The sequence below is a fragment of the Rhincodon typus genome, chromosome 30 (genome assembly GCF_021869965.1).
Source record: "Rhincodon typus isolate 14 chromosome 30, sRhiTyp1.1, whole genome shotgun sequence".
In the NCBI taxonomy this organism is placed as follows: Eukaryota; Metazoa; Chordata; class Chondrichthyes; order Orectolobiformes; family Rhincodontidae; genus Rhincodon; species Rhincodon typus.
In genome coordinates this window covers 12,931,309-12,957,475 of record NC_063361.1, presented here as the reverse complement: position 1 = coordinate 12,957,475, position 26,167 = coordinate 12,931,309, and the positions used below count along the sequence as shown (strand labels likewise).

The following is a 26,167-nucleotide window of genomic DNA, read 5'->3' as shown; positions in this document are numbered from 1 at the left end:
TATTATTTTTGCAACCATAAAAGTTGAGTAGAAATATTTAAAAGTTGTTGTATTAATATACCAAGAGCTGTTTTAAAAGTGCTTTTAATTTGACTATATTAGGAGGAGGACGATGAAGAAGAAGCTGGAGATCAGGATGATGATAACGTTGGAATGGAGGTGGTGTTGCACGAAGATAAGAAGTATTACCCCACAGCAGAAGAGGTGTATGGACCTGAGGTAGAGACAATTGTCCAAGAAGAAGATACTCAACCTCTCACAGGTAAGATGATACAGTTGAATTAATGTGATATGCACAGGTTTTGGATTATTCTTCTCTTAACTCCCCTGCTTTACTCTTAACGATTACATAATTGTTTTACAACTGATTCTCACCTCTCTACTTCAGTTCTTCCAGACTTTTTAGCATTCTACACAAAAAAAAAGTCTTTACTTGCTTAACTGATTTGATTTTATTAATTTAACTTAATGGAAAACCGCTTTCACAAGAAAAATAGATATCATCTGGGCTTTGTCTTGAAATGCCAAGCCTTAAAAATGCAATACAAATTTAGGTTGCTTAATTTAATGCTGATCGTAAACTTGTCCACAGTTTTTACATGCAAGGTGATGGCTTAAAGTCAGGGTCACATTTTGGTTACTTTTTGAATAGCCAGTAACATAATTTCAGTCAGAAAAGTTTGATTATCTTTAACACTAAATGTCACTTTTTCTTAAAATGCTAAATAAATTTGAATATAACATAATGAATGCCTAAATATTTTAAGTTGTTCTTGCAGATACATAAATGTTGGTGGCCTTTGGTTATCTCACCTGATCTGGAATTTAATATTTGCTACAATTTCACAAAGCAAATTAACCAACCTTTAGCAGTTTTGCTGCAATATAAATATGCACAGACTTTATTTAAGTACACAGTCATAGTGCAGCACTCTTCTTAGCACTTGATGTGAAATATTTGAATAAACTCTTGGAAACAATAATTTTTATACTGTTTATTTCAGTTTTGCAGGTGACAAAGCTGTAATAAACAGATAAACTAAATGTTGCATGTAAAGAAAGTTCCTTTAGTCTTGTACATGCTTTAGTAGTAATAAATTAATCCACTAACTATAACTCATATTGCAACTGTAAAATAGCTAATTAGAGGCTATCAAAGTATATATGGGTAATTTTGCATCCACGAGCTACTGCTTGGTGGAGCACCATCTGTGAAAGAACAAATTTGCATTTAGGTAGCACCTTTCACAATTGCAAGTAGTCATTCAGCACTTTTTGAAGTTAAGTCACTATTTTAGTGTAGTGGCCTGGAACTGGATTGCTTGGTAGACGTTCTCCTATAACAAATTTGTAATTTAGCTGGAGAAAAACAGTAGTAATAGTCTATGATTAATATAAAGTGAAGCCGATATAAAATCATCTTTGATCATGCCACTTTAACTCCCACAAAATATATTCATTTAATTGATTTCAAAATAAATAATGGGTGTTCTTCGACAGATTCATAATGGCATTTCCAGTTGAAATATGTTTTTAATACAATTACCCAATGCTATTTTTATAATTTTGAGATTTTTCAACTTTCAGAACCAATCATTAAACCTGTCAAGAAAAAGAAGTTTACTTTAATGGAGCAACAGTTACCAGAAACAGTTTATGATATGGAGTAAGTAAATAGTTATGTCATTCCCTAGATGGTGACTTAAAAGCAAATAAAGCAGGTCATCATTGATTGTTCTCATCCTAGGATAGTGCTACTACGTGTAGAATATTTGTCTTTTGTGCCCTAATCTAGCGAAATACAACCCTGCCACACGGCTGTGAAGATTTCCATTTTCTGCACCAGCCACTGAGTACTCTTCAACAAAATTATCTTGTTTATTTATCTTGATTTGAGGATAGTAAAATGTTATATGCAAACAACCATTAGAACTTAGTGTCTATTCATAGACATATATAATGCAGTAAGTAACCTGTGCCTATTCATAGACATGTACAATGCAGTAAGTAATTTTCTTACTGGTGCATTCTGGCTTCGTTCAAGCCCAGAGTTCAGAGGTAAAAGATTCTCAGTTCCGTGAAAAGCCCTTTGAACATAAACTATTTTTGGTATACCAACCAAATAGAATTCAATGCAAGCAGGTGCCACTTTTTCTTAAATAACCATGTGATTGTCAACAAAAAAAATTCAATCATTTCCATGTTTGATGATCACAAAATGGAAAGTATGAACGTCTACATGAATCATCACATTTTTTTTGTTAATTTCAGATTTCTTGCAGATTTAATGGACAATTCTGAACTTATTCGGAACATTACTCTCTGTGGGCATTTGCATCATGGGAAGGTATGGAAAAGATATAAAACATAGGAGCACAAATTTAACAAATTAATTAGACTCTTGAGTCTGCTCCACCACTCAATCATGGCTGATAAGTTTTTCAAAGGTTTTCAACCCCATTCTCCTGCTTTCTCCCCATAACCTTTGATCCCCTTGACAATCAAAAACATATCTATCTTTGTCTTAAATATACTCAATGACTGGGCCTCCACAGCCCTCTGTGGCAGTGAATTCCACAGATTCACCACTCTCTGCCTGAAGAAGTTTCTCCTTATCTTCATTCTAAAGGGTCTTCCCTTTACTCTAAGGCTATGCCCTTGGGCCCTAGTCTTTCCTGCCAATGGAAATATCTTCCCAACGTCCACTGTGTCCAGGCCATTCAGTATTTGGTAAGTTTCAATTAGATCCCCCCACCATCCTTCTAAACTCCATCAAATATAACCCAGAGTCCTCAAACGTTCCTCATGTTAAGCCTTTCATTCCTGGGATCATTCTCGTGAGCCTCCTCTGGACTCGCTTTGGGGCCAGTATGTCCTCTCCGAGGATATGTGGATATATTGTGTAAGCTTTGAATATGATTTGGAATTTACTTGCATTGTGGATTAAAAATCAAAGTTGCAAAGTAGTCTGTGCCTTTTTGATTGTTGGCATGTGAAAGTGCTGATATTGGTGGACTCAGATTAAAAATTTGTTATTTTGACTGGTTGTAATGTAAAAGAAATTGTAGAAGTCAATATTAAATGAAATGTCATTGTGGTGTAACCAAGATTTTACACTATTTTTCTTTCAGACAAATTTTGTTGATTGCTTAATTGAACAGACTCACCCAGAGATCCGTAAAAAGGATGACAGAGATGTAAGCACCTTAGCAACAATTTTCTTAATGTTGTGTATTTATCTGGGGAACCTTATAAATAATTATATCAGTCCTGGTTATATTTGTATTTGCTTAGCAGATAGCAATGTTATTTGGTGCTTTACAATTCTTTCAAGCTTGAAGCTTACATTTGACTTAAATACAGAAGGAAACAACAAGAAAAATCTATGTAGAAAAGATTCAATATTTGTTGTATTGATTGATTGTTGGGATACTTGGTCCTTCTACTTCTGTTTGAAATCATTATTTTTACTAATTTTTATTGAATTGTTTTTAAAGTTCCAATTTAAAACAAAATAGTGTTTATGCAGTGGATAGTTACTGTATTGAAAATTGATCTACTGACCGTCTTAATATATTAAAGCTGTTTAATCTCATCCACCGAGGATAGAATACCCTAATGCCAGATATTTCCTAGTTGCTAGGCATGTCAAAGTCAAACTGCCGATTTCAGTAGCATGGATAGGAATAATGCTGACCCACGCAACCTGCAGTGATGGTTGAATATGCTGACTGGGTAGTGAAGAGAAAGAAATGTGAGCACAGCAGACTTAAGTGAAATAATGTAAGGTGCAGCCATTTATTATAGTCCAGAGGAAACCATTCAAGCATTGTCTGAATGTGACACCAACAGCTTTACAGAGCTGAAAGCCTACTGTACATTTGCGCAAAGAGGTACAAATGCATAGGAATTCTGATAGATTGGTTGGGTATAATTAAGTTATTTATTACTAGCTCCCCTGGACTTTGGTACATCGAGGGTCTGATGTAATTTTTTTTGTTGTTTATCCAACTAAATGATTGCATTATCTGACTGGGTGTCATTCAAAAAAACATGAGGTAGGAGCATGAATAGGCAATTTGACTCCTCAAAGTTGCTGCAGCTTTCAGTAAGATCATGACTTATCTTAAGTTGTATTTTCTATGTTTACAGCTTCGCTACACTGATATACTGTTCACAGAACAGGAGGTAAGCTGCGTTTTATTTTAATTTTTTGGAGTTTTTAGAAATACTTTTGGATAATTTTTGTATTTTTTCTTCCAAGAGAGGAGTAGGTATAAAGAGTACACCAGTCACAATGGTACTTCCAGATTCCAAGGGCAAATCCTACCTCTTCAACATCATAGATACTCCAGGTGTGTACTTCTGAATTCAATTCAAATGCAGCTTATGCTTATGAGCTGATTGGGCAAAGTAGTTTTCGTTCAGCTATTTCCTTGATTCTAAGTATGTAAATTGCCAGCAATAATTTTGACTACATCATTGGCATACAGAAAAACACACAAGAATATACTTGAAACCAGCCACCTTAATCAGATGGGTTCAAATGGTTAACATCTTTGTTAAAAGTTTAAAAATGGAGACATTTCATATAAACCCATCCAGATTACCAATAAGTGCAATTTTAGTTCACTCATTAATATTTTATGTAACCATAGATTAAACAGAGAACTCGGCTGGAACGTAGTTGGACACACTTTATCCAGTGAGTCAAATGTAGTTTCTGCATTATTTGTCAGGCCTATCGTTGGACAACTAAATGATTTAAATCTTAGATTTTCACAAGTTCTTACAATTTAGTTTGTTCATTATTTTTTAAAATTATATTTATAGATATGTCTTTCTGATGATAAGTTTGCACCTTGGAGACTCTTGTGCTCCCTCCAATAGCTGTACAGTTAGAACTGGTATATGAAACAGAGTACAATGATAATAGCTTTGAGAGTTAAGCTTTCATGATTTGAGTTCAAAACTGCCCTCTTCCTGCTGGAACTGTTGTCAGCACACCCATAAAAACAAAAAATGTTGGAAATACTCAGCAGGTTAAATAGCATCTTCACAGAAACTGTCGAATTTAAATAGATATCTTTTCATTAGAGGCCTTCTTATAAATGGTTACAAGGTATCGAAGCTGGGAACAATGTGACTTTTTGAAAGGAAAGGAAAGGATGGCGGGATAGCTTTGTTAGTACGAGATTGAATAATTACAATAGCAAGTAATGATTTTGGATCAGAAGATGTAGACACCAAATAAGTGGAGGTAAGAAACAGTAAGGCTAAAAATACACTAGTTGGAGTAGCCTGTAGATCCCCTGACAGTAGCTGTAGTGTAGGACAGAGTATAAGTCAGAAGATAATGATGGCATGTAAAGGGTTAGTATATTAATCATTGGTGACCTAAATCATGATTTGAATTAGGAAAATCAAACTGACAGGTAGCCATCAGGAAGAATTCATGGAGTGTATTTCGGAAAGTTTCCCACAACTGGATGTGTATTCTACCAGGCTCGGGCAACTTTGGATGTGGTAATGTGTAATTAGGAAGTTTGATAAAAGATTTTAGAGTAAAAGATCCCCTAGAGAATAATGACCATAATATGTTAAATTTAATATTCAGTTTGAGAATGGGAAACTTGAGAATTTAGAAGAATACTTGGAGACCTTACTGAAACATAAAATTCCGAAGGGCTTGTTACGGTAGAGGTTGTTTCCCCTTGTGGGTGAGTCTCAGACTAGAAGGTGTAATCTCAGAGTAAGGTGTTGCTGATACGAGGTAGGGGAGATGAAACGAGGAGGAATTTCTTCTTTCAAAGGATATTTGTTTCAGCAACATTCAAGGACAATTCTTTATTGCAGAGGGCTATCAAGGCTGGTTCGTTATGTATATTTAAGGCCAAGATATACAAATTTTTAATCAAGATTCAAAGCAGGAAAGTTGATAAAGATCAAATCAGCCATGATCTCCGTGAATGCCAGAGCTGACTCAATGGGCTGAATGGCCTCCTTCTGCTCTTACATCTTATCGTCCAAATGTTGTTTCTTTCTATCCAGGACATGTAAACTTCTCTGATGAGGTTACAGCTGGTTTCAGGATCTCTGATGGTATGGTGCTTTTCATCGATGCAGCAGAGGGGGTGAGTGGGTTCAGTAGACCAAAATGAAAATGATTGTTTTCGGGACAATTCTGTCAGTGAAGACGGTTTTAGGTTCTGTTTATGTTTCATTTGGACATAAAGGTTTGTTTAAAATAAGTTTCTTGCAGATTCTGCACAGTTTTTAATTTCCTTGAATAAAAAACGTCATAAGATTTTGACAGTAAATTGACATTCTATCTATAGACGTGAGAATTATATGACTGTGTAAAGATTTTTTTAAATGTTTGATGGCTATCTGATATTAAAAAATCTACATTTTCAGCTTGTAGAGTAAAGAGACCTCTTCTGAGATTCAGTAGAAGATATATTTTGGAGGGACATTAATGGTAATCATCAAATCTTTACATTGTGGAAACGGGCCCTTCGGCCCAACAAGTCCACACTGACCCTGAGAGCATCCTGCCCCCCCCAAGACCCATCCCCCTATAACCTACCTAATCTACACATCCCTGAATACTACGGGCAATTTAGCATGGCCAATCCACCTAGCCTGCACATCTTTGGATTGTGGGAGGAAACCGGAGCACCTGGAGGAAACCCACGCAGACACGGGGAGAATGTGCAAACTTCACACAGACAGTCACCCAAGGGTGGAATCGAACCCGGGTCCCTGGCGCTGTGAGACAGCAGTGCTAACCACTGAGCCACCGTGCTGCCCAAAGATGTCAAACAGGAAAGATAGGACACAGTTGAAGATATCAAGGGCTCATCTTGGATTTGAACGCACAACTTCTCGCAGTCTTTATATCTACCCAAAGGGAGAATCATACCTCTACATCAACGAGCCAGCCTTTTTTAGCTAAATTTAGAGGACGATTTTGTTTTTTATCTGACTTGTACAGTATATGGACTGAGTAAACTAAACATGGATAGCTGCAGAAAATGGGAGAGCCAAGTATCACTTGGTTGTAAATATTTGCTTTGGTTTATGGAGGAAGGAACTTGTAAAAGCATTTGAACAAGGATATAGCTATTATATATCAGAGTATATGTTTATTTAATGTTGTTTCAATGCTTTTAAGAATGTGCTGAGTGTATAATGTATTTTTTTTTCTTTTGTAAACTTCCAGGTAATGCTGAATACGGAGAGATTGATTAAACATGCAGTACAGGAGAAGCTAGCTGTCACTGTTTGTATCAATAAAATAGACAGGCTCATTCTAGAGCTAAAGCTGCCTCCAACTGATGCATATTACAAACTACGTCACATTGTGGATGAAGTTAATGGATTGCTTAGGTAGACTATTTCCCTGTTTTAAAAATATATTTCTTCAAACAAAATTGTAGTTTTATTTACATTGTTGACAGGATTTTATTTTTGTTACAGGTTCAAAGTCTTTGTAGTTTTAACAGAACCTATATTATTAAATTTTTGACCAGATTTGATTTATTAGTATTTGTGTGAACTGAAAACAAAACCTGAGCTAGTAAAACATGAAGGATATGTGCTATAAACTGTATCAGGAAATGTTTCAGTGTACACAATCAAATTGCAAATTCATCCTATGTTATCTGCTTTTTGTTTCAAGAAAAGTTAAATTAAAGGAAATGTTATTTTAGTCTTTATGAGCACAGTATTTGCATTTTTGAACGTGAATGAATTATGGACAAGTTACTCAGCCAGGAATGTCTCCAAAGGCACTATTGAACCTGTTTAATATTACCACCTCACAGAGCCTGAAGTAGTGTTAAAGCTACCTCTGACCACCCTCCTTGAATTACTGTTTACCTAAATACTGCTTTCCCCTCAAAACCATCCTCCATTCTATGTTGACTCCTGGGGGAGTATGGGAATTGAAATATTTGACTGACTAGGTATGGATTGATGTATGCATTTGTTTTGACAATGTTTCAAGGACAGGTTAAGATCCTTGTATACAGAATTGAAGAAATTGAGAGTGGCTTGCAAATCCGATATATTGTGGGCAAGCAACACTGCAGTCTTGACAAGTAACTAAGCAGTTATACACATGTAGAGCAAAATTAGAGACTGCAACTTTTTGTTGCATCAACGTAAAACCTAGTAACTAGTTCAAGAGAAGCATTGTCAGAGGCCTAATTTAGGGTTATTGCTTTTTTTGGGTTAATAAGAGTATATTCTGTAATGCAAATGGATTATACTAATTATGGTTTGAGAGAAGTCTATTGCCTGTTGCTGTTGTGTAGGTGCCAGCTTTCTAGCCGGAGCTAGCAACTCCAATGTCCTTTATCTACCTTTTATAGAATCTCAAACTGAACAGGAAATCATACAACCCTTGTTTAAACATATTTTATATCTCTCCTTTCTCTCTCTCTCTCTGTAGTGTCTATTCAACAGATGAAAACCTGATTGTTTCCCCTCTGTTGGGTAATGTTTGCTTTGCCAGTTCTCAGTACAGTATTTGCTTCACCCTGGGATCCTTTGCCAAGATTTATGCTGATACATATGGTGAGCATTAGTTATAATTAAAGATGACAGAACATCTGGCACTTAATGTACTTGCTTTGTGACATCCGTCTGTACACAGTGGTCTGTTTTGTTCGTTTAGCATAGCTTAAACACATTGACAGACATTAATGTGTTCCTATATGAAATGTAAGAGACTTGGATAACATTTTAGCATACATAAGTTACCTGATGCAAGTCCACAATTGCAACTAAAAAGATTAACACAATGCAGGTCTTCTTCAAAAACAATCTAGCGTATGAAAATGTAGAATAGCTCCTTAAACACCATTGATCAGAACTAGTTATGAATAGTGTGGAAATATTCCGTTAAGAAAAATATACTGACCTTGGAAGGCATCCAGCAGCAAATCACCAACATTCATACTTGAGATGAAGGAACATATCTGTGATTGATAGACTTGGTGCTATATTCCTCAAAGATGAAGCATCTAAAATAATGATGTTCTCCCATTAGAACAAGGGCACATCATCTCAGAATTGAAAGATAATAAGATAAGGAAAGATTGAGCACAGCAGGGTTCTGTTCAGTGGAAAAGAAAACACTGATTGAAGGTGACCTTTACAGAAATCTGTGTAAAATGATTTGGTTGAGTAGATATACAAAAGGTCTTTTTATTTTTTCGGGAGGTCAAAACTTGATAACCATAAATATAAGATAGTCATCAGTAAATGTAATAGAGACATTCAAGGGTGATCTTTAACCCAGAGAGTGGTGTGGTTGTGGAACTCCCTATCATAAAGAGTGGTTGAAGCAAATAGTATACATGGATTTAAGAAAAAACTAAATAAATTCGTGAGGAAAGAAGAATAGAAGGTTAAGCTGGTTAATTGAAGAGGGATTGGAAGAAGTTCATGAGGAGCAGAGACACTAATTTAACCAATTGGACCATTTCTATAATTATGTGGATTATCTTAAGTTTGGTTTCTTTCACTGCATCCTCTGACAAATCAAGTAGCAATATTAACACTAATTAATATTAGTATTGCCCTCAGTAGGAACAGAAGATGTGCAGGTTAGGTGGTTTGGCTCTGCTAAGTTGCCCCCATAGTATACAGGAATATGTTGGTTGTATGGATAAGCCATGATAAATGTAGGGTTACAGGGATAGGGTGGGGGTCTGGGTCTGGGTGGGATACTCTTTGGTTTGTCAATGTAGTTTCAAAAGGCCAAATGGCCTCTTCCTGCATTGTAGGAATTCGGTGATTCTAGAAGAAGACCATTGAACCTGATGCATATTTCAGTTAGGTCCTGGCTGATCATCTAACTCCCTGCTAATTTCCCACGATATCTCCATATCCCTTGGTATTATTTTTGCAATTTTTGCAGCTGTTGAATCTAGCCTTCTTTAGAGGTGCCAGTTCATTGTGAATTGACTCCTTTTGTTGTGAGTCTGTACACCGGGGGATACAAATCTCGCTTCCTAAAATCAGAGAATATCAATTGCCTAGGCAGTCTGTAAGTGCACAGCTGTTAAATATGCGCTGCACTGATCTGAGTATGCTGACAGGCAAATATTGCTCTTTCTTTTGGTTAGTTTGGGTGCAGAGATCGCAAACAAATTAACTGCCTCCATATCCCCTTGACAGAGAAAAGTTTTTAAAGGCAAAAGTTAGACATTCTGCATTTAAGATGTTATATGTATGGATTTCCTTTGGTCTTTCAAATCACAGAGCTAACATATAGTCTTTCAAATCAATGAAATCTCAGAAAATAAACCAAACAGAATCAGGAACATCACAAGACCTGGAACCAGAGGCTAATTCTGGCATAGTCTCAGTATTGTTGTTGCTAACTGCTTCAACTTCAAAAACAATCATGTTCTCTGAGGAAAATGAAATTGGATGTGACTAACGCAAGAATTTCTCGCCCAGAATGTTTTTCATAGTCCTAAAAATAAAACCTGCATCATAAACACTTTAATGAGAAGAAGCTGTATCTATCCAAAACACCTTGCAAGTGCTCTAACAACTTTCCAATACAGCCTGATATATTGTGAAAACTATATGAACATTCTGACATCAGGTACATTCTCTGCTTTTAATCTATGATCCACTTTCAGTGCATGCAAGAAAGTGAGTGTGTAAAGCATCATTGTTCCACCTGTTTTGCTTTGTTGCTTTCTCGACCATGTGGCATCAAATATTGTTTGCATCCAATCACACATGTATTCCCAACTACCTCTACAGCTTTGAGATTTCCTCCTCGGCTTTCCAGGACCTGACATAATTCTCTCACTCTTCTATTCTTTGAACCCAACTCCACTGCAATGGACTAATTCCCCGCTCCACCTCTAACTGCCTTGATACATCCAGCGATGTGCACACAGCCGCTATACATAGCAGAAAATGAGAGAAGTAAAAAGAAGATTTTGTTTACATACAAAGACGACAAATCAGACAAGGTCAAAACAAGAAAGGTTAAAGCCCAAATTGGACACTGGAAAAATACTTAGTTACAAAGAATAGAGAATTGCTTCAGTTACTGTTTTGGTTATTGTCCAAAATGTGCAGCGTATTAAAAATATTTTGAATTTTTATTTTCTTTCTCTTTACAGGGGACATTAACTACATGGAGTTTGCAAAGCGTCTCTGGGGTGACATTTACTTTAACCCAAAAACGTAAGTTTGAATGCCTCAATTTGGTTCAAACCTTTTGATCCTAATACTAAAAGAAAGCTGATCCTTTTATTCATTAATAAAATGAGAGTGTCCCTCGCTAGACAGCATTTATTTCTCATTCCTAATTGATCAGAGGGCAGTTCAGAGTCAACAATATTGCTGTGAGTCTAGAGTCACATGTAGGCCAGACCATGTAAGGATGGCAGTTTCCTTCCCTAAAGGACAATAGTGAACCAGATGGGTTTTTCTGACAATCGACAATGGAGTCACAATCATCATTAGATTCTTAATTCCAGATACTATATTGAATTCAAATTTCACCATTTGCCCTGGCGGGATTCAAGCCTGGGTCCCCAGAATGTTAACTGGGTCTCGGTATTATCGCTGGACTGTTAATCCAATTAGGCCATCACTTCCTGGATATATGTTATGTCCATTCTTATAGAAATTTGTGTTTGTCAAAGTGAAAGGTACTGGTGCTGCGAAATGGACCTTATCTCTTTCTAGCAACTGGGTTCAGTTATAACACAAGCGAATAAAGTATTCATTCACTGCTGCATCACCATGCCCTAGACTTGGAAAAGTAACGTCTGATTTTCTGGATGTGAGCATCACTTAGACGTTCAGCAGCTGAAGAGGACTCAGAAGAGATTTAGCAGGATGTTGCCGGGTATGGAAGGTTTGAGTTACACAGAAGGGCTGCATTGGCTGGGACAGTTTTTACCAGAGCGTAGGAGGTTGAGAGGCGACCTGATACAAGTTTGTAAAATAATGAGTGGTATAGATAGAGTTAATGGAGTGGTCTTTTCCCTAGGATGGGAGATTTCAAGACTAGGGGTCACATTTTTAAGATAAGAGGAGAGAAATTTAATAAAGACATGAGTGGCAAACTTTTTACATAGAAAGTGGTTTGCATGTGGAACGACCTTTCTGAGGAGGTGGTGGATGTGCGTACAATTACAATGTTTAAAAGACACTTGGATAAGTACATGAATAGGAAAGGTTCGGAGAGATGTGGGCCAGGGGCAAGCAGGTGGGACAAGTTTTTAGTTTGGGTATGTTCGGCATGGACCGGTTGAACTGAAGGGTCTGTTTCCGTGCTGTATGACTTTATGAGTAGCTTCTTTGAAGGAGTGATGAGCCTTCTTGAATCCCTGCAGAGCATGTGGTAATGGTTCTCTCACAGTACGGTTACTAAGAAGTTTGAAGCTTTTGACCCAGAGATAATGAATGGTGATGTTCAAGTTAGGATAGAACATAAGCCATAAAATATTGGAGCAGAATTAAGCCATTCTACCCACCGTGTCTGCTTCAACATTCAATCATGGCTGAAATGTTTTCTAAACCCCGTTCTCCTGCCTTCTTCCCATAACCTTTGATCCCTTACTAATTAAGAACCTATCTATCTCTGTGTTAAACACACCAAAGACTTGGCCACCACAGCCTTCTGTGGTAATGAATTCCACAAATTCGCCATCTCCTGGCTGAAGAAATTCTTCCTTATCTCTGTTCTAAAGTGTCATCCCTTGACTCTGAGTCATTGTGTTTCCTACAAGTAGGAATACCTTCATTTCCACTCTGTCCAATTCCCCCCAGTATTCTTTAAGTTTCAATGAGATTCCCATTCATCCCTGTAAATTCCATCAAGTACAGACCAGAGCCCTGAACCGCTCCTCACATGACAAGGCCTTCATTCCCAGGATCATTCTTGTAAACCTCCTCTGGACCCCCTCCAAGGGCAGAACATCCTCCCTTAGATACGGGGCGCAGAACTGCTCTCAGTATTTCAAATGCGGTCTCACCAGAGTCTTATACAGCTTCAGCATTACATCCCCGCCCTTATATTCTCACCTGTTTGAAATGAATGCTAACATTGCATTTGCTTTCCTAATTGCCAAGTGAACCTGCATGTTAACTTTGAGAATCCTGAGTCCCTTTGTGCGTCAGATTTCTGAAGCCTTTCCCCATTTAGAAAGTAGCCTATGATTTTATTCTTTTGACCAAAGTGCATAACCTGACACTTTCCCACATTGTATTCCAACTGCCACTTATTTGCCCACTGTCCTTGCAAATCCTCTGCAGTCTTCCCAACTCCACTACCGAATCCTCCAACTATCTTAGTCTCATCTGCAAACTTAGCAACAATGCCCTCAGTTCCTTCGCCTAGATCGCTTATAAATAACATGTATAGTTTTGGTCCCAACACTGGCCTCTGCGGAACTCCCAGTAGCCGCCAGATGCATGTGACTTTAAGCTTTTAGAACACCTGCAGCCCTTGTTACTCTAGAAAGGCAAGGTTAAAGCCTTGGGTGTTGCAAAGGAGCCTTGATGAGGGGTTGCTACATTTCAACTTGTGGATAGTATATACTGCAAATACAATGTCGTGGTGGATAGTATGTCAATTAAGCCGACAGTTTCATTCTGGATAATGTTTATTATTCTTACGTATTGATATAGTTGCACACATCCAGCAAGAGTTAACCTCTCATCACTTCCAAGGATTTTAGTAGATCCAAGTTACAGATGAAAAGAGATTGAAAAACATTAAACATGTTACCACCAAAATAGTGAATTACATGCTACATGGCTTAAGCATTTGTGCAGTATCCAACCTTCCATAATCAGTCCCACCGAACGCATATCAGTGAAGTACCAGAAACAGGAAATGACCTGTTCTTAAACAATCTAAGGAATCCTTTGTATTACAACTACAACCTTAAAATAAAGCTGTTTTACTTTGGAGCTGCATTGCTGATATTGTATGAGTGTAACCTGAATTTAGAGTCAGAACTCAGCCAGCCACCAGGCTTGAATCGCAGTGAGTTCTCTCCAGTATCAACTTGAACTTTACATATTTAACATCAACACGGCACAGTGGCTCCTCAGTAGTGCCAAATTTGTAATGTAAGTGCACTCTAGGCAATTTAACCTGCAGTCTACTGGGACATTTTCCAGTAGCATTGAGCTAAGAGTTTCTTAAAATTTGATTTCCAGCTAATGCACACAAAAATATATTTTTCTTTCAGACGGAAGTTTACCAAGAAGGCACCAACCAGCAATTCTCAGCGAAGTTTTGTAGAATTCATTCTAGAACCTGTTTACAAGATTCTTTCTCAGGTAGCTATAGCAAAACTATTGTTGACCCATTACATAATGTATGCATTTATTACACTAACATAATACCAGTACTTAGTAGATTGAGTTTCATGGCAATTATTTACTCCAGGTTAAAATCTTACCGATGCTAGAAGTCTGAAACAAAACCAATGGTGAACTGTTATGAGCCATTAGTTGACTTATTCCAACTTGCCTAAACACTATTAGCACCCTTCCCCCAAAAAACTTCATGTCCTATTTATAAATATTTAACTCAATCTATGATATACAAAAATGTGAATGCTTAAGTCTGTATTCCCATCACAAAATCAAATCATGAAAAATTGTTTATTAGCTGGAACTGGACATCCAAAGTTGCTTGACCACATGCATGCTTGATTTTGTTTGCAGTTTAGGAAACTCTTTCTGTGGGAGCGAGTGAAGGAAAAAATGTTTTTTGTGTTTTCATGGAAGTTTATAAAGCATGAATGTAGATTTTCATTCTGCTGAGAAACTTATTAAAATTTTCTACTTGTAATGCACAGGTTGTTGGTGATGTAGACACCACTCTGCCACGTACGTTGGATGAGCTTGGTATTCATTTGACAAAGGAGGAATTAAAGCTCAATATCAGGCCCTTGCTGCGCCTGGTCTGCAAAAAATTTTTTGGTGATTTCACAGGTAATTTAGTGCTTAACTTCTAAAGTTTATTAACTGTTATGGTTCATGTGTATTTTCTATCATTGGTCAAATCTTTATGACTAACCACAGTATCATAATTTGTAACTTATTGTGGCAGTACAGTGAGAATCCTATACTTAGTATTGACTGAATTACATTCATCCATTCAATATGCTTGTTAGAACCTGGTTATAAACAAAGATAATCCAGAATGAGAATCTATGGTTCAGTTCAGTGGATTTGAGGCATTGTATTTCAGTGTGGATATAGTAGGCTGTCTTTTGGGAAAGATTGTGTACAAAATTTCCTGTTACTAATTGATCCTGTCTGTACTTATTAATCCTCGATAACCAATGTAATTTTTCTACAGGCTTGGTAGATATGTGTGTGCAACATATCCCATCCCCACAGTCTGGTGCAAGGAATAAAGTTGAACATACATATACAGGTAGCCTGGATTTGGATCTTGGCGAAACTATGCTTGAATGTGATCCGGATGTAAGTGAAATTTTTTTTAAAAATTCCTTCTAAAAGCTCTTACTGGTAATGATTTACATTTTAGTCTGTCTAACCCAATAATGATGCAGCCAATAGCCTGCCCTATGCTAACCACCTGAAAATGCTGTGGCAACCAAGGCTTATCACCATTATTTGGTATCTATTGCCAGTGCATTGGTGAGGTTAGGAGTTGAAGTGTTTTCTTGGTGGTATTTCATCTGCTCTAAAGAGCTAACTGCTATGATACTTGTTTTCTTGACTGATGTTTCATTTTGTCTGATCACTCTAAGTTGGTATGACAGTGAAACTCCTGTATTTTTTGTAATTGCACAGGGCCCTCTAATGTGCCACACCACTAAGATGTATAGCACAGAGGATGGAGTACAATTCCATGCATTTGGTAGAGTGTTGAGTGGAACCATTCATGCTGGGCAGCCAGTGAAAGTACTTGGAGAGAACTACACATTGGAGGATGAAGAAGATTCGCAAATTTGCACAGTGGGGAGGCTGTGGATTTCGGTTGCAAGGTGCTTATTCAGAGTATTTCCATCAATCAATCTGGCTACAAATTTGAATGAAATGGATAGCACTATCCATTCTAGATCTACTATCTGCTTTCTAGATGATATGAAGTTAAACATAGTGGGCGTCCAAAGAGACCTGGGGGTTCAAGTGGTAGATCTTTTTAAATGTCATGAACGGGTGCAGAAAATAATCAAGAAAGCTAATGGAATGCTGGCCTTTATAGTTAGAGAAATGGAGTACAAGGATGCAGACATTATGCTGCAGTCATACAAAACTGTGGTTAGACCCTACTTGAAGTACTATGAGCAGATCTGGGCACCACACCTTAGGAAGGATATATTGGCCTTGGAGGGAGTACAGTGTAGGTTGGCAAGAATGATGCCTGGACTTCAGTGGTTAAGGTATGAGTAGAGTTTATATAAATTAGACCTGTTTGCTCTAGAATTAGAAGGTTAAGGGGTGATCTAATCAAAGTCTTCAGGATATTAACAGGAAAAGATAGGGTAGATAAACATAAACTACTTTGCTTGGGGATTTTAGAATAAGGGGGCTTTGTCTGAGAATTAGGCCCAGACCATTCAGGAGAAATGTTGGGAAGCTCTTCTACACAGAGAGGGTGGTAGATATTTGGAACATAAATTCCAGTGGATGCTGGGTCAGTTGTTTAATTGTAAATCTGAGATAGATAAGTTTTTGTTAAGCAAAGGTATTAAAAGGATATGGATTAAAGGCAAGACTATGGACTTGGGCCACAGGTCATTCAATGAGATCACGACTGTGAATGTGAAACAAGCTCAAGAGGCTGAATGGCCTACTGCTGTTCTTGTGTTCCTATCACTACTGTTGCAGTAAGAACAAGTACATTGTTTATTAGACAGTTTCCCTCTTTAAAAAAAGCCAGATGTGTGATATTAGTCAGTGCTCTTGAAAATTGTTTCCATTACTCTTCTTGATAAGGAGAGTAAAATTATATTAGTTAACTTGTGCCAATTTATTTGAATGTGTTATATCTATTTGTCACATTTCTTACTTTGCCTGATACAGTGGATGGATTGCAGATTGGCTGCCATATAGAAATCTGTTAGATATTTAAGTGATCTAAATAATTCACGGGACCATGTCCAAGTTATTCTTTTGCTGTTCCTGTTGATTCTTCATAGAATACAGCATTACCTAATCTGATCACTGTGACCAGATTTTTGCTAATTCCATTGAAGCATTCATTAAGAATTGACTGAGTGACATAACTTGGTGTTTTTAGCCTAATAAAAGTGCTAAAGGTACTTCACATGTATATGACGAAACTCGACATCAAACCATATAAGGTGACATACAGCAGGTGACCAAAAGTTTGGTCAAAGAGTTAACAAGTGTGAAAAGAGAAGTACTATGGCAAGGTGCAAAGATTTAAAGGTGGAATTTGAGGTTTTATTGGCCAGGTAGCAGAAGACATGGACACCCACAAATCAGATTAGAATTAGATGAACAAAGATCTCTATGAAGGCTGTAAGGCTGGAGGAAATTACGGAGATTGGGTGCGGGAGGGGGTACCATTGAAGGATTTGGAAACAAGGATGAGCTTTTTTTAAACTTTCGACACGATGAAAATGCTGGGCTCAACAATACCTCCCTTTGGTGCCCTGGTCAGGCCTGGAAACATATCTTGGTCATACTGGGCACTCATCCATGCCCTAGATGTACAGCACAGGATCTCAGTGCTCCAAAATCTTAAACAGATTACAATATAACAAGTGAAGAATGCACTCAGTACAGTGCCTCCCACAGCTAAACTGCTTTAACTGAGCTTCCAACTCACTAAGAAGGCTTCAGGCCAATCCACATCAAGCAATGTACTCTAAAAATTCTTATATTTTGAGAGTTGTGAAAAATGTCACCAGGCTAGCTGAGAAAATTTGCAACATTCTAAAACAATTAACAACATTATAAATGAGCCAATGAGTCATCTAAACGTACAAATTGGGAGCAGAATTAAGGCCACTTGGTGCCTCAAGCAGGTGCTGTCATTCAATAAGATCATGACTGATGTAAGCATTCTAAAAGAAGTAGTCATTTCACCCTATCTGCTTATTTCAATGTAGCTTTTAAAAATAGTTCCAGGATCTGAATCTGCATCTTTGCCAAAACCTAATAGTTTCTTCCTTAGTCCGTACCCTATCTGTGTACAAGTCATTGAAATCTGTATATTTGCTTTTGAAATATATTGCTTGTAGACAAATAGAATAAGAAACAATAACAATATTGAACTGCATAATTGCATATGTGACTGGTTAAAATTCTGAAATTTATAATAAAATACAAAATGGATTCATCATTGATTTATATAATTACAAAGCAGTTAATGTTATTAAATCCCTCAGAGTATTCTTCTCTAATCTAAAAATGTTATGGCTTATCCTTCAAGGTATCATATAGAGGTTAACAGAGTTCCAGCTGGCAACTGGGTGCTCATAGAAGGAGTAGACCAACCCATTGTAAAGACAGCCACTATCACAGAACCAAGAGGCAATGATGAGGTAAAACACATCACTGTCAGTAAATATAGCATCTGAATTTGAATTTATTCATTAATAAATTATACTTTTTGTAGATCTTGGGACAGAAGCAACAGCGTATACCTGCTGTGATTTACTAGTGTCTGCCATGGAACTGATCAGTTAATTAATTGCTTAAAATTCGCAGTCATTGGTAAATGTCTGATAAATATGCCTCTGCATATAATGCAGTGGGGATAAATTTCTGTGGAAATTCTATTGATCATTCACTGTAAAATTGATGGGAAAATCATTGACACAACTCAAAAGAAAATTAAATGGTATTTGTGGAATTTCTGGGCAGAATATTATAAGACATTTAAGATGTAGGAGCAGAATTAGGCTAGTTGAGTATGCTAGTCCGTTGAGTATGTTTCACCATTCAATCATGGCTGATATGTTTCTCAACCCCACTCTCCTGCCTTCTCTCTATAACTCTTGACTCCCCTACTGATCAAGAACCTATTTACATTTTTCTAATGTACTCAGTGACTTGGATTTTACAGCCTTCTGCGACAATGAGTTCCACAGATTCACCTCTCCTGGCTGAAGAAATTTTTCCTTATCTCAGTTGTAAAGCATCGTCCATCCCTCTGACGCCGTGCCCTCGGTTCCTAGTCTCTTCATATGAGAAGTCCTTCATTCCCAGAATTGTTCTTGTGAACTTCCTCTGGACCCCCTCCGAGGCCTCCTTAATATGGGGCCCAAAACATTTCACAATTTTCCAAATGCAGCCTGACCAGAGCTTTATACGGCTTCAACAGTAAATTCCTGCACTTGAATTCTAGCCCTCTTGAAATCAATGCTAACGTTGCATTTGCCTTCCCAACTGCCAACTGAACCTGCACGTTAACCTTAAGAGAATCCTGAACTAGAACTCCTGAGTCCTTCAGATTTCCAAAGCCTTTCACCAATTAGAAAATTGTCTACGCCTCTATTCTTTCTACCAAAGTAAATAATCTCAACACTTTCCCCATTGTATTTCATCTGCCACTTCTTCTTTGCCTACTCTCCTAGCAGGTCCTTCTGCAGCCTTCCTACTTGCTCAACACTACCTTTTCCTCCACCTATCTTTGTGTCATCTGCAGACTTAGAAACAATATCCTCCATTCCTTTGTCCAAATCATTAATGTGTGATGTGAATAGTTGTGATCCCAATACTGACCTCTGAAGATCTTCACTGGTCACCAGCTGCCATCATGAAAAAACCCCTTTGCCCCACTCTCTGGCCTCTGCCAGTCAGCCAGTCCTCTATCCGTGCCAGTACCTTGCCCCTAACACCGTGCACTGTTATTTAGCAGCCTCTTGTGCAGCACCTTATCAGTGGTCTTCTTGAAATCCAAATAGATCTGTCCACTGGTTCCTTTTTGTCTAACCCGCTTGTTACCTCCTCAAAGAATTCCAACAGGTTTGTCAGACGTGACCTCCTCTTGACAAAACTATGCTGACTCAGCTGTATTTTACTATGCATTTTCAAGTATTCCACAATATAGTGGACTCTAAAATTTTACCAAGGACTGAGATCAGGCTAATCAGCCTATAATTTCCTGTTTTCTGCCTCCCTACCTTCTTAAACAGGGTTGTTACTTTTGGCATTTTCCAGTCCTCTGGGACCCTCCATGCCTCTAGTGATTTGGAATACTGCATACAATTCTGGTCGCCCTTATATAGGAAAGATGTTGTCAAACCTGAGAGAGTGCAGAAGAGATTTACAAGGATGTTGCCGGGTCTGGAGGGTTTGAGCTATAGGGAGAGGCTGAATAGGCTGGGGCTTTTTTCCCTGGAGCATCAGAGACTGAGAGGTAACCTTATAGAGGTTTACAAAATCATGAGGGGCATGGACAGGGTGAATAGCCAATGTTTTTTTTCCCGAGAATGGAGGAGTCTAAGACTAGAGGACATTGGTCTAAGGTAAGGGGGAAAGATTTAAAAGGGACCTAAGGGGTAACTTTTTCACGCAGAGTGAGGTGCATGTATGGAACAAACAGCCAAAGGAAGTGGTACAATTGCAACGTTTAAAAGGCATTGGATGAGTAGATGAATAGGAAGGGTTTAGGGATATGGGCCAAATAGGACTAGGTCAGATTGGGATGTCTGGTCGGCGCAGATAACTTGGACCAGAGAGTCTGTTTCTGTGCTGTATGACACTATGATTCATGAAAGATCCCCACCAAAGCCATTACAATCTCTTCAGCTAGTTCCTCAGAACCCTGGAGTGTAGTCTATCTAGTCTGGGTGATTTATCCACATTCAGACCTTTCAGTTTCCCCAGCACCTTCCCATTAGTGACGGCCGTTACACTCACCTCTGCCCCCTGACTGTCTTGAAGTTCTGGTATGTTGCTGGTGCAAAGTATCTATTTAGTTCCTCTGCCATTTCTTTTCTCTCCATTACTATTTCTCCCGTATCATTTTCCAGCGGTTCAATGTCCAACCTTGCCACTTTGTTAACTTTTTATGTATCTAAAAATTCTCTTGCAATTTTTACTAACTATCTTACCCTCAATCCATATATTCTCTTCCCTTATTGCTTTTTTTTATTTTTCCTCTGCTGGTTTTTAAAAGCTTCCCGTCTCTGGCTTTCCACAAATCTTCACCACATTGTGTGCTTTTTCTTTTTTTTTGGTGCTGTCCCTGACTTCCCTTGTTAGCCATGGTTGCCTCGTCCTCTTTTAGTATGTTTCTTCTTCCTTGAGATGAATTTCTGCTGTGCCTCCCAAATTACCTCCCGAAACTCCTGCCATTGCTGCTCTACCGTCTTTCCTGCTAGCCTCTCTTCCAATCAACTCTGGCCAGCTCCTTCATCATGTCTTTGTAGTTACCTTTACTCAATTGTAATACCATTAAATGTGATTCCAGTTTCTCTCTCTCAAACTGCAGAGGGAGTTCTGTCATATTATGCTCCCTGCCCCCCAGCGTTTCCTTCACCTTAAGCTTCCTAATCAAGTCTACCTCATTACACGTCACTAAATCCAGAATTGCCAGTTCCCTAGTGGGCTGTACCACAAGTTGCTCCAAAATCCAATCTCTTAGACATTTCACAAATTACTTTTCATGAGATCTGCTACCAGCCTGAATTTCCCAGTCCACCTGCATGTTGAAGTTGCCTGTGTTTACAGTAATAGTGCCTTTTTTCCACGCCTTTCTATTTTCTGATTTATTTTCTTCCACTCATGCAGCTAGGAGGCCAGTACATAACTCTCATCAATGTCTTTTAGTTTTATAGATCCTGAACTCTGCCCACACAGATTCTACACTTTCCGACTCTATATCACTTCTTGTATTGATTTAATTCCATTTTTGTTTTGCAAACAAGTCAATCCCGCCTTTCTGCCCACCTGCCTGTCCTTTTAGTAGGACGCATATCCTTGGATATTTAGTTCCCAGCCCTGATCCCTTGCAGACGTGTCTCTGTGGTACTCATAACATCATACCTGCCAATTTCAATCTGTTCTACAAGCTTATTTACCTTGTGTCTTGTACTGTGTACATTTATGTGCAGCACTCTCAGTTCTGCATTGACTGCCCCCCCCTCATCGTTGTCCCCTTATCTATTGTGCCTGAAGTTAGATTTCTGAGCCTTTTCCATACTCTCTGTCCTATTACTTGTTCTAGAAACTTTAATCATCTCTGCTGCGTCCTCCTCCTTTAACTTTTTTCATAATTTTCCATGAAACCTGAATCATCCACACCACTCTTTGAGCCACATATTTTACCTTGTTAATCTTGTTGACCTTGTGCCATTTAGCTTGTGGGTCAGGTAGTAATCTGAAAATTATTACCTTTTCAGTTCTGATTCCTAATTTAGCTGCTACCTGCTTGTATTCCCTCAGCAGAACCTCTTCCTCCTTGTATTATTTTTACCAACGTGGACCATGATAACTGGATATTTCCCCTCCCACTACAAGTTCCTCTGCAGCCCAGATGAAATATTGTAAACTAGGGCACCAGTCAGGCAACACAGCCTTTGAAAATTTTGAACCTGGCCACAGAGAACAGTATCTCTTCCCCTGACTATGCTATCCCTGATTACAACTACATTTCTCTTTTCTCTCCCTCCTTTTGTATGGCTCTCTGTACCGTGGTGCTATAGTCTGATTGCTCATTCTCGCAACGCCTGCATTCATCCACACAGGGAGCAAAAACCCCAAACCTGTTAAGACAAACTCAAGGGTTGAGGTTTCTTCAACACTACCTCCTGAATGCCTCTACCTGCCACATTTGTAGTCACACCTTCCTGCCCCTGACCACTGACTGAATTCAAGGTTGGTCTTGCTTTAGTATACCAAGTTTCTCTTGTTGAGGAATTAATGCATTGCTAATAGTAATGTCTAATTTCAGGCTCAGATCTTCAGGCCTCTCAAATTTAATACAGCATCTGTCATTAAAATTGCTGTGGAACCTGTCAACCCATCTGAGCTTCCGAAGATGTTGGACGGTTTGAGGAAGGTCAACAAAAGCTACCCATCACTAACTACTAAGGTATGAATGCAAACAACATTGCACAGAAGCAAAGAAAAGTTTTGCATTTATATCATTTAAAGAATGGGAATATTCCAAATGGTCCACCAGTGGTGCTTGCACATTCAGGAAGATCAAGGCTCATTTTTTGAATCAGCTCAGCTTTTTGCAAACTGTGGAGAATACAAGCATTTTACAACCATTGAAATATGTTTTGATGCATAGTCACCGATGTATGAAATGTGGCAGCAGTTTATGCACAATAAAGTTCCACAGATATCAATAAGATGATCTGTTTTCTGTGACATAAGTTGAGAGATAAGTACTGGCCCTGACAGCAGAGGGAAGTTCCATGCTCTTCACAGTGACGTTATTGGACCTTGAAAGTTTGCGCAATAAGTCAGACCAGACTTCAGTTAATATTTCATCTGAAAGACAGCACCCATGACAATACAGCACTCCTTCAATATTTAAATATAGATTTTGCTCTCAGGGCTCTGGATTCAGTTGAACTCACAATGTTAGTCACTTTGTTGGGGGTTTTTTACAGACCCCTAATAGTTGCAGAGAAGTAGAGGAGAGGATTGGGAGGCAGATACTGGAAAGGTGCAGAAGTCACAGGGTTGTAGTCATGGGTAACTTCAACTTTCCAAATATTGATTAGAAACATTTTATTTGTAATAGTTTAGATGGAGCAGATTTTGTCCAGTGCGTTCAGGAAGGATTCCTGACACAGTATGTAGATAGACCAACACGAGGAGAGGCCATTTTGGATTTGGTGCTTGGCAACGAACCGGGCCAAGTGTTAGACCTGTTGGTAGGAGAGCATTTTGGCGGTAGTGATCATAACTCTGTTTCTTTCACGATAGTCATGGATAAGGATAGGTACATACGGCAGGGTAAAGTTTATAATTGGGGGAAGGGTAATTACAATTCAGTTAGGCAAGAACTGGGTAACATAGATTGGGAACAGATGCTGTCAAGGAAGGGCATCACAGAAATATGGAGATTGTTTAAGGAATGCATACTGCATGTGCTTGATTTGTTTGTCCCTAGCAGGCAGAGAAGATGCAGTCGAGTGAGGGAGCCATGGTTCTCGAGAGAGGTCGAACGACTGGTTAAGAGGAAGAAGGAGACTTATGTAAGGTTTAGGAAAAGAGGAACGGAAAAGGCTCTAGAGGGATACAAGTTAGCCAGGAAGGAGCTGAAGAAAGAACTTAGGAGAGCTATAAGGAGGCATGAGAAAACCTTGGCGGATAGGATCAAGGAGAGCTCCAAGGCTTTTTACACGTATGTGCAGAACAAGAGAATGACCAGAGAAAGGGTAGGGCAGATCAAGGATTGTAAAGGGAATTTGTGCACAGAGCCTAAAGAGATAGGAGAGGTCCTTAATGAATACTTTTCTTCAGTATTCACAACTGAGAGGGGCCTAGTTGTAGAGGAGGACGTTGTGAAACAGGCAGGTAGGCTAGAGGAGGTTGATGTTAGTAAAGAAGATGTGCTAGGAATTCTGAGGAAGTTGAAGATAGATAAGTCCCCCGGGCCTGATGGGATTTATCTGAGGATTCTATGGGAAGCGAGGGACAAGATCGCAGGGCCTTTGGCGATGATCTTTTCGTCCTCACTGTCCACGGGTATAGTGCCGGAAGATTGGAAAGAGGCAAACGTCATTCCCTTTTTGTTCAAAAAAGGGAACAGGGATAACCCTGGAAATTACAGACCAGTTAGTCTTACGTCAGTGGTGGGCAAGTTATTGGAAAGGGCTCTGAGAGACAGGATTTATGATCACTTGGAAAGGCACAGTTTGATTCGTGATAGTCAGCATGGATTTGTGAGGGGTAGATCATGCCTCACAAACCTTATTGAATTCTTTGAAGAGGTGACCAAACACGTGGATGAAGGTGGAACAGTGGATGTGGTATACATGGATTTAAGTAAGGCGTTTGATAAGGTTCCCCATGGTAGACTCATGCAGAAGGTAAGGAGGCATGGGATAAGGGGAAATGTGGCAGATTGGATTCAGAATTGGCTGACCCTTAGAAGACAAAGGGTGGTAATGGACGGAAAATATTCAACATGGTGCTCAGCTACGAGTGGTGTACCACAAGGATCTGTTCTGGGTCCTCTTCTATTTGTGATTTTTGTAAATGATTTGGATGAAGGAGTGGAAGGGTGGATTAGCAAGTTCGCGGACGATACAAAGGTGGGTCACGTTGTGGACAGTGTGGAGGGCTGTTCGAGGTTAAAAAGGGACATTGATAGGATGCAGAGCTGGGCTGAGAAATGGCAGATGGAGTTTAACCCTGAAAAGTGTGAGGTGATTCATTTTGGAAGGACAAAATTGAAAGCAGAATACAGGGTTAACAGAAAGGTTCTTGGCAGTGTGGAGGAGCAGAGGGATCTTGGGGATCATGTTCACAGTTCCCTGAAAGCTGCCACCCAGGTGGATAGAGTTGTTAAGAAGGCGTATGGTGTGTTAGCTTTCATTAATAGAGGGATTGAGTTCAAGGGCCGTGAAGTTATGCTCCAGCTATATAAAACCTAGGTTCGACCACATCTGGAGTATTGTGTCCAGTTCTGGTCACCTCATTACAGGAAAGATGTGGAAGTGTTGGGAAAGGTGCAGAGGAGATTTACCAGGATGTTGCCTGGAATGGAGGGAAGGTCTTACGAGGAAAGGTTGAGCGAGCTAGGGCTTTTTCTCTTTAGAACGACAAAGGATGAGAGGTGACTTGATAGAGGTGTACAAAATGATCAGAGGTACAGGTAGAGTAGACAGCCAGAGACTTGTTCCTAGGGTGGAGGTAGCTTTTACGAGGGGACATAGTTTTAAAGTGAGTGGAGGTAGATATCGGGGAGACGTCAGAGGTAGGTTCTTTACTCAGAGAGTGATAGGGGAGTGGAATGCATTGCCGGAGAGGGTAGTGGAGTTGGCCCCATTAGGGGCATTTAAGCGGCTATTAGATAGGCATATGGATGATAGTATAAGGTAGCGGTGGAGGTTAGATAGACTTTAGGTTTCGGATAAAAGTTCGGCACAACATCGTGGGCCGAAGGGCCTCTACTGTGCTGTACTGTTCTGTGTTCTATGTTCTGCTTCAGACCCCGAGTTCTATCAGTGAGTCACAGTTG

The 26,167-nt window shown here is 38.9% G+C and overlaps 1 protein-coding gene across 1 annotated transcript in view; it reads left to right on the top strand.

Moving 5' to 3' along the window:
- eftud2 (elongation factor Tu GTP binding domain containing 2) overlaps window positions 1–26,167 on the top strand; it is a 45,500-nt gene that overhangs the window by 4,420 nt on the left and 14,913 nt on the right. Inside the window, exons 3-18 of the mRNA XM_048614532.1 lie at window positions 103–262; window positions 1,588–1,666; window positions 2,272–2,347; window positions 3,132–3,197; window positions 4,153–4,188; window positions 4,265–4,355; window positions 6,052–6,134; window positions 7,226–7,392; window positions 8,459–8,583; window positions 11,160–11,223; window positions 14,250–14,340; window positions 14,865–15,000; window positions 15,371–15,498; window positions 15,832–16,025; window positions 18,446–18,557; window positions 22,916–23,056. Coding sequence (XP_048470489.1) covers window positions 103–262; window positions 1,588–1,666; window positions 2,272–2,347; window positions 3,132–3,197; window positions 4,153–4,188; window positions 4,265–4,355; window positions 6,052–6,134; window positions 7,226–7,392; window positions 8,459–8,583; window positions 11,160–11,223; window positions 14,250–14,340; window positions 14,865–15,000; window positions 15,371–15,498; window positions 15,832–16,025; window positions 18,446–18,557; window positions 22,916–23,056 — 1,749 coding nt within the window. The remainder of the gene's footprint in view (window positions 1–102; window positions 263–1,587; window positions 1,667–2,271; window positions 2,348–3,131; window positions 3,198–4,152; window positions 4,189–4,264; window positions 4,356–6,051; window positions 6,135–7,225; window positions 7,393–8,458; window positions 8,584–11,159; window positions 11,224–14,249; window positions 14,341–14,864; window positions 15,001–15,370; window positions 15,499–15,831; window positions 16,026–18,445; window positions 18,558–22,915; window positions 23,057–26,167) is intronic.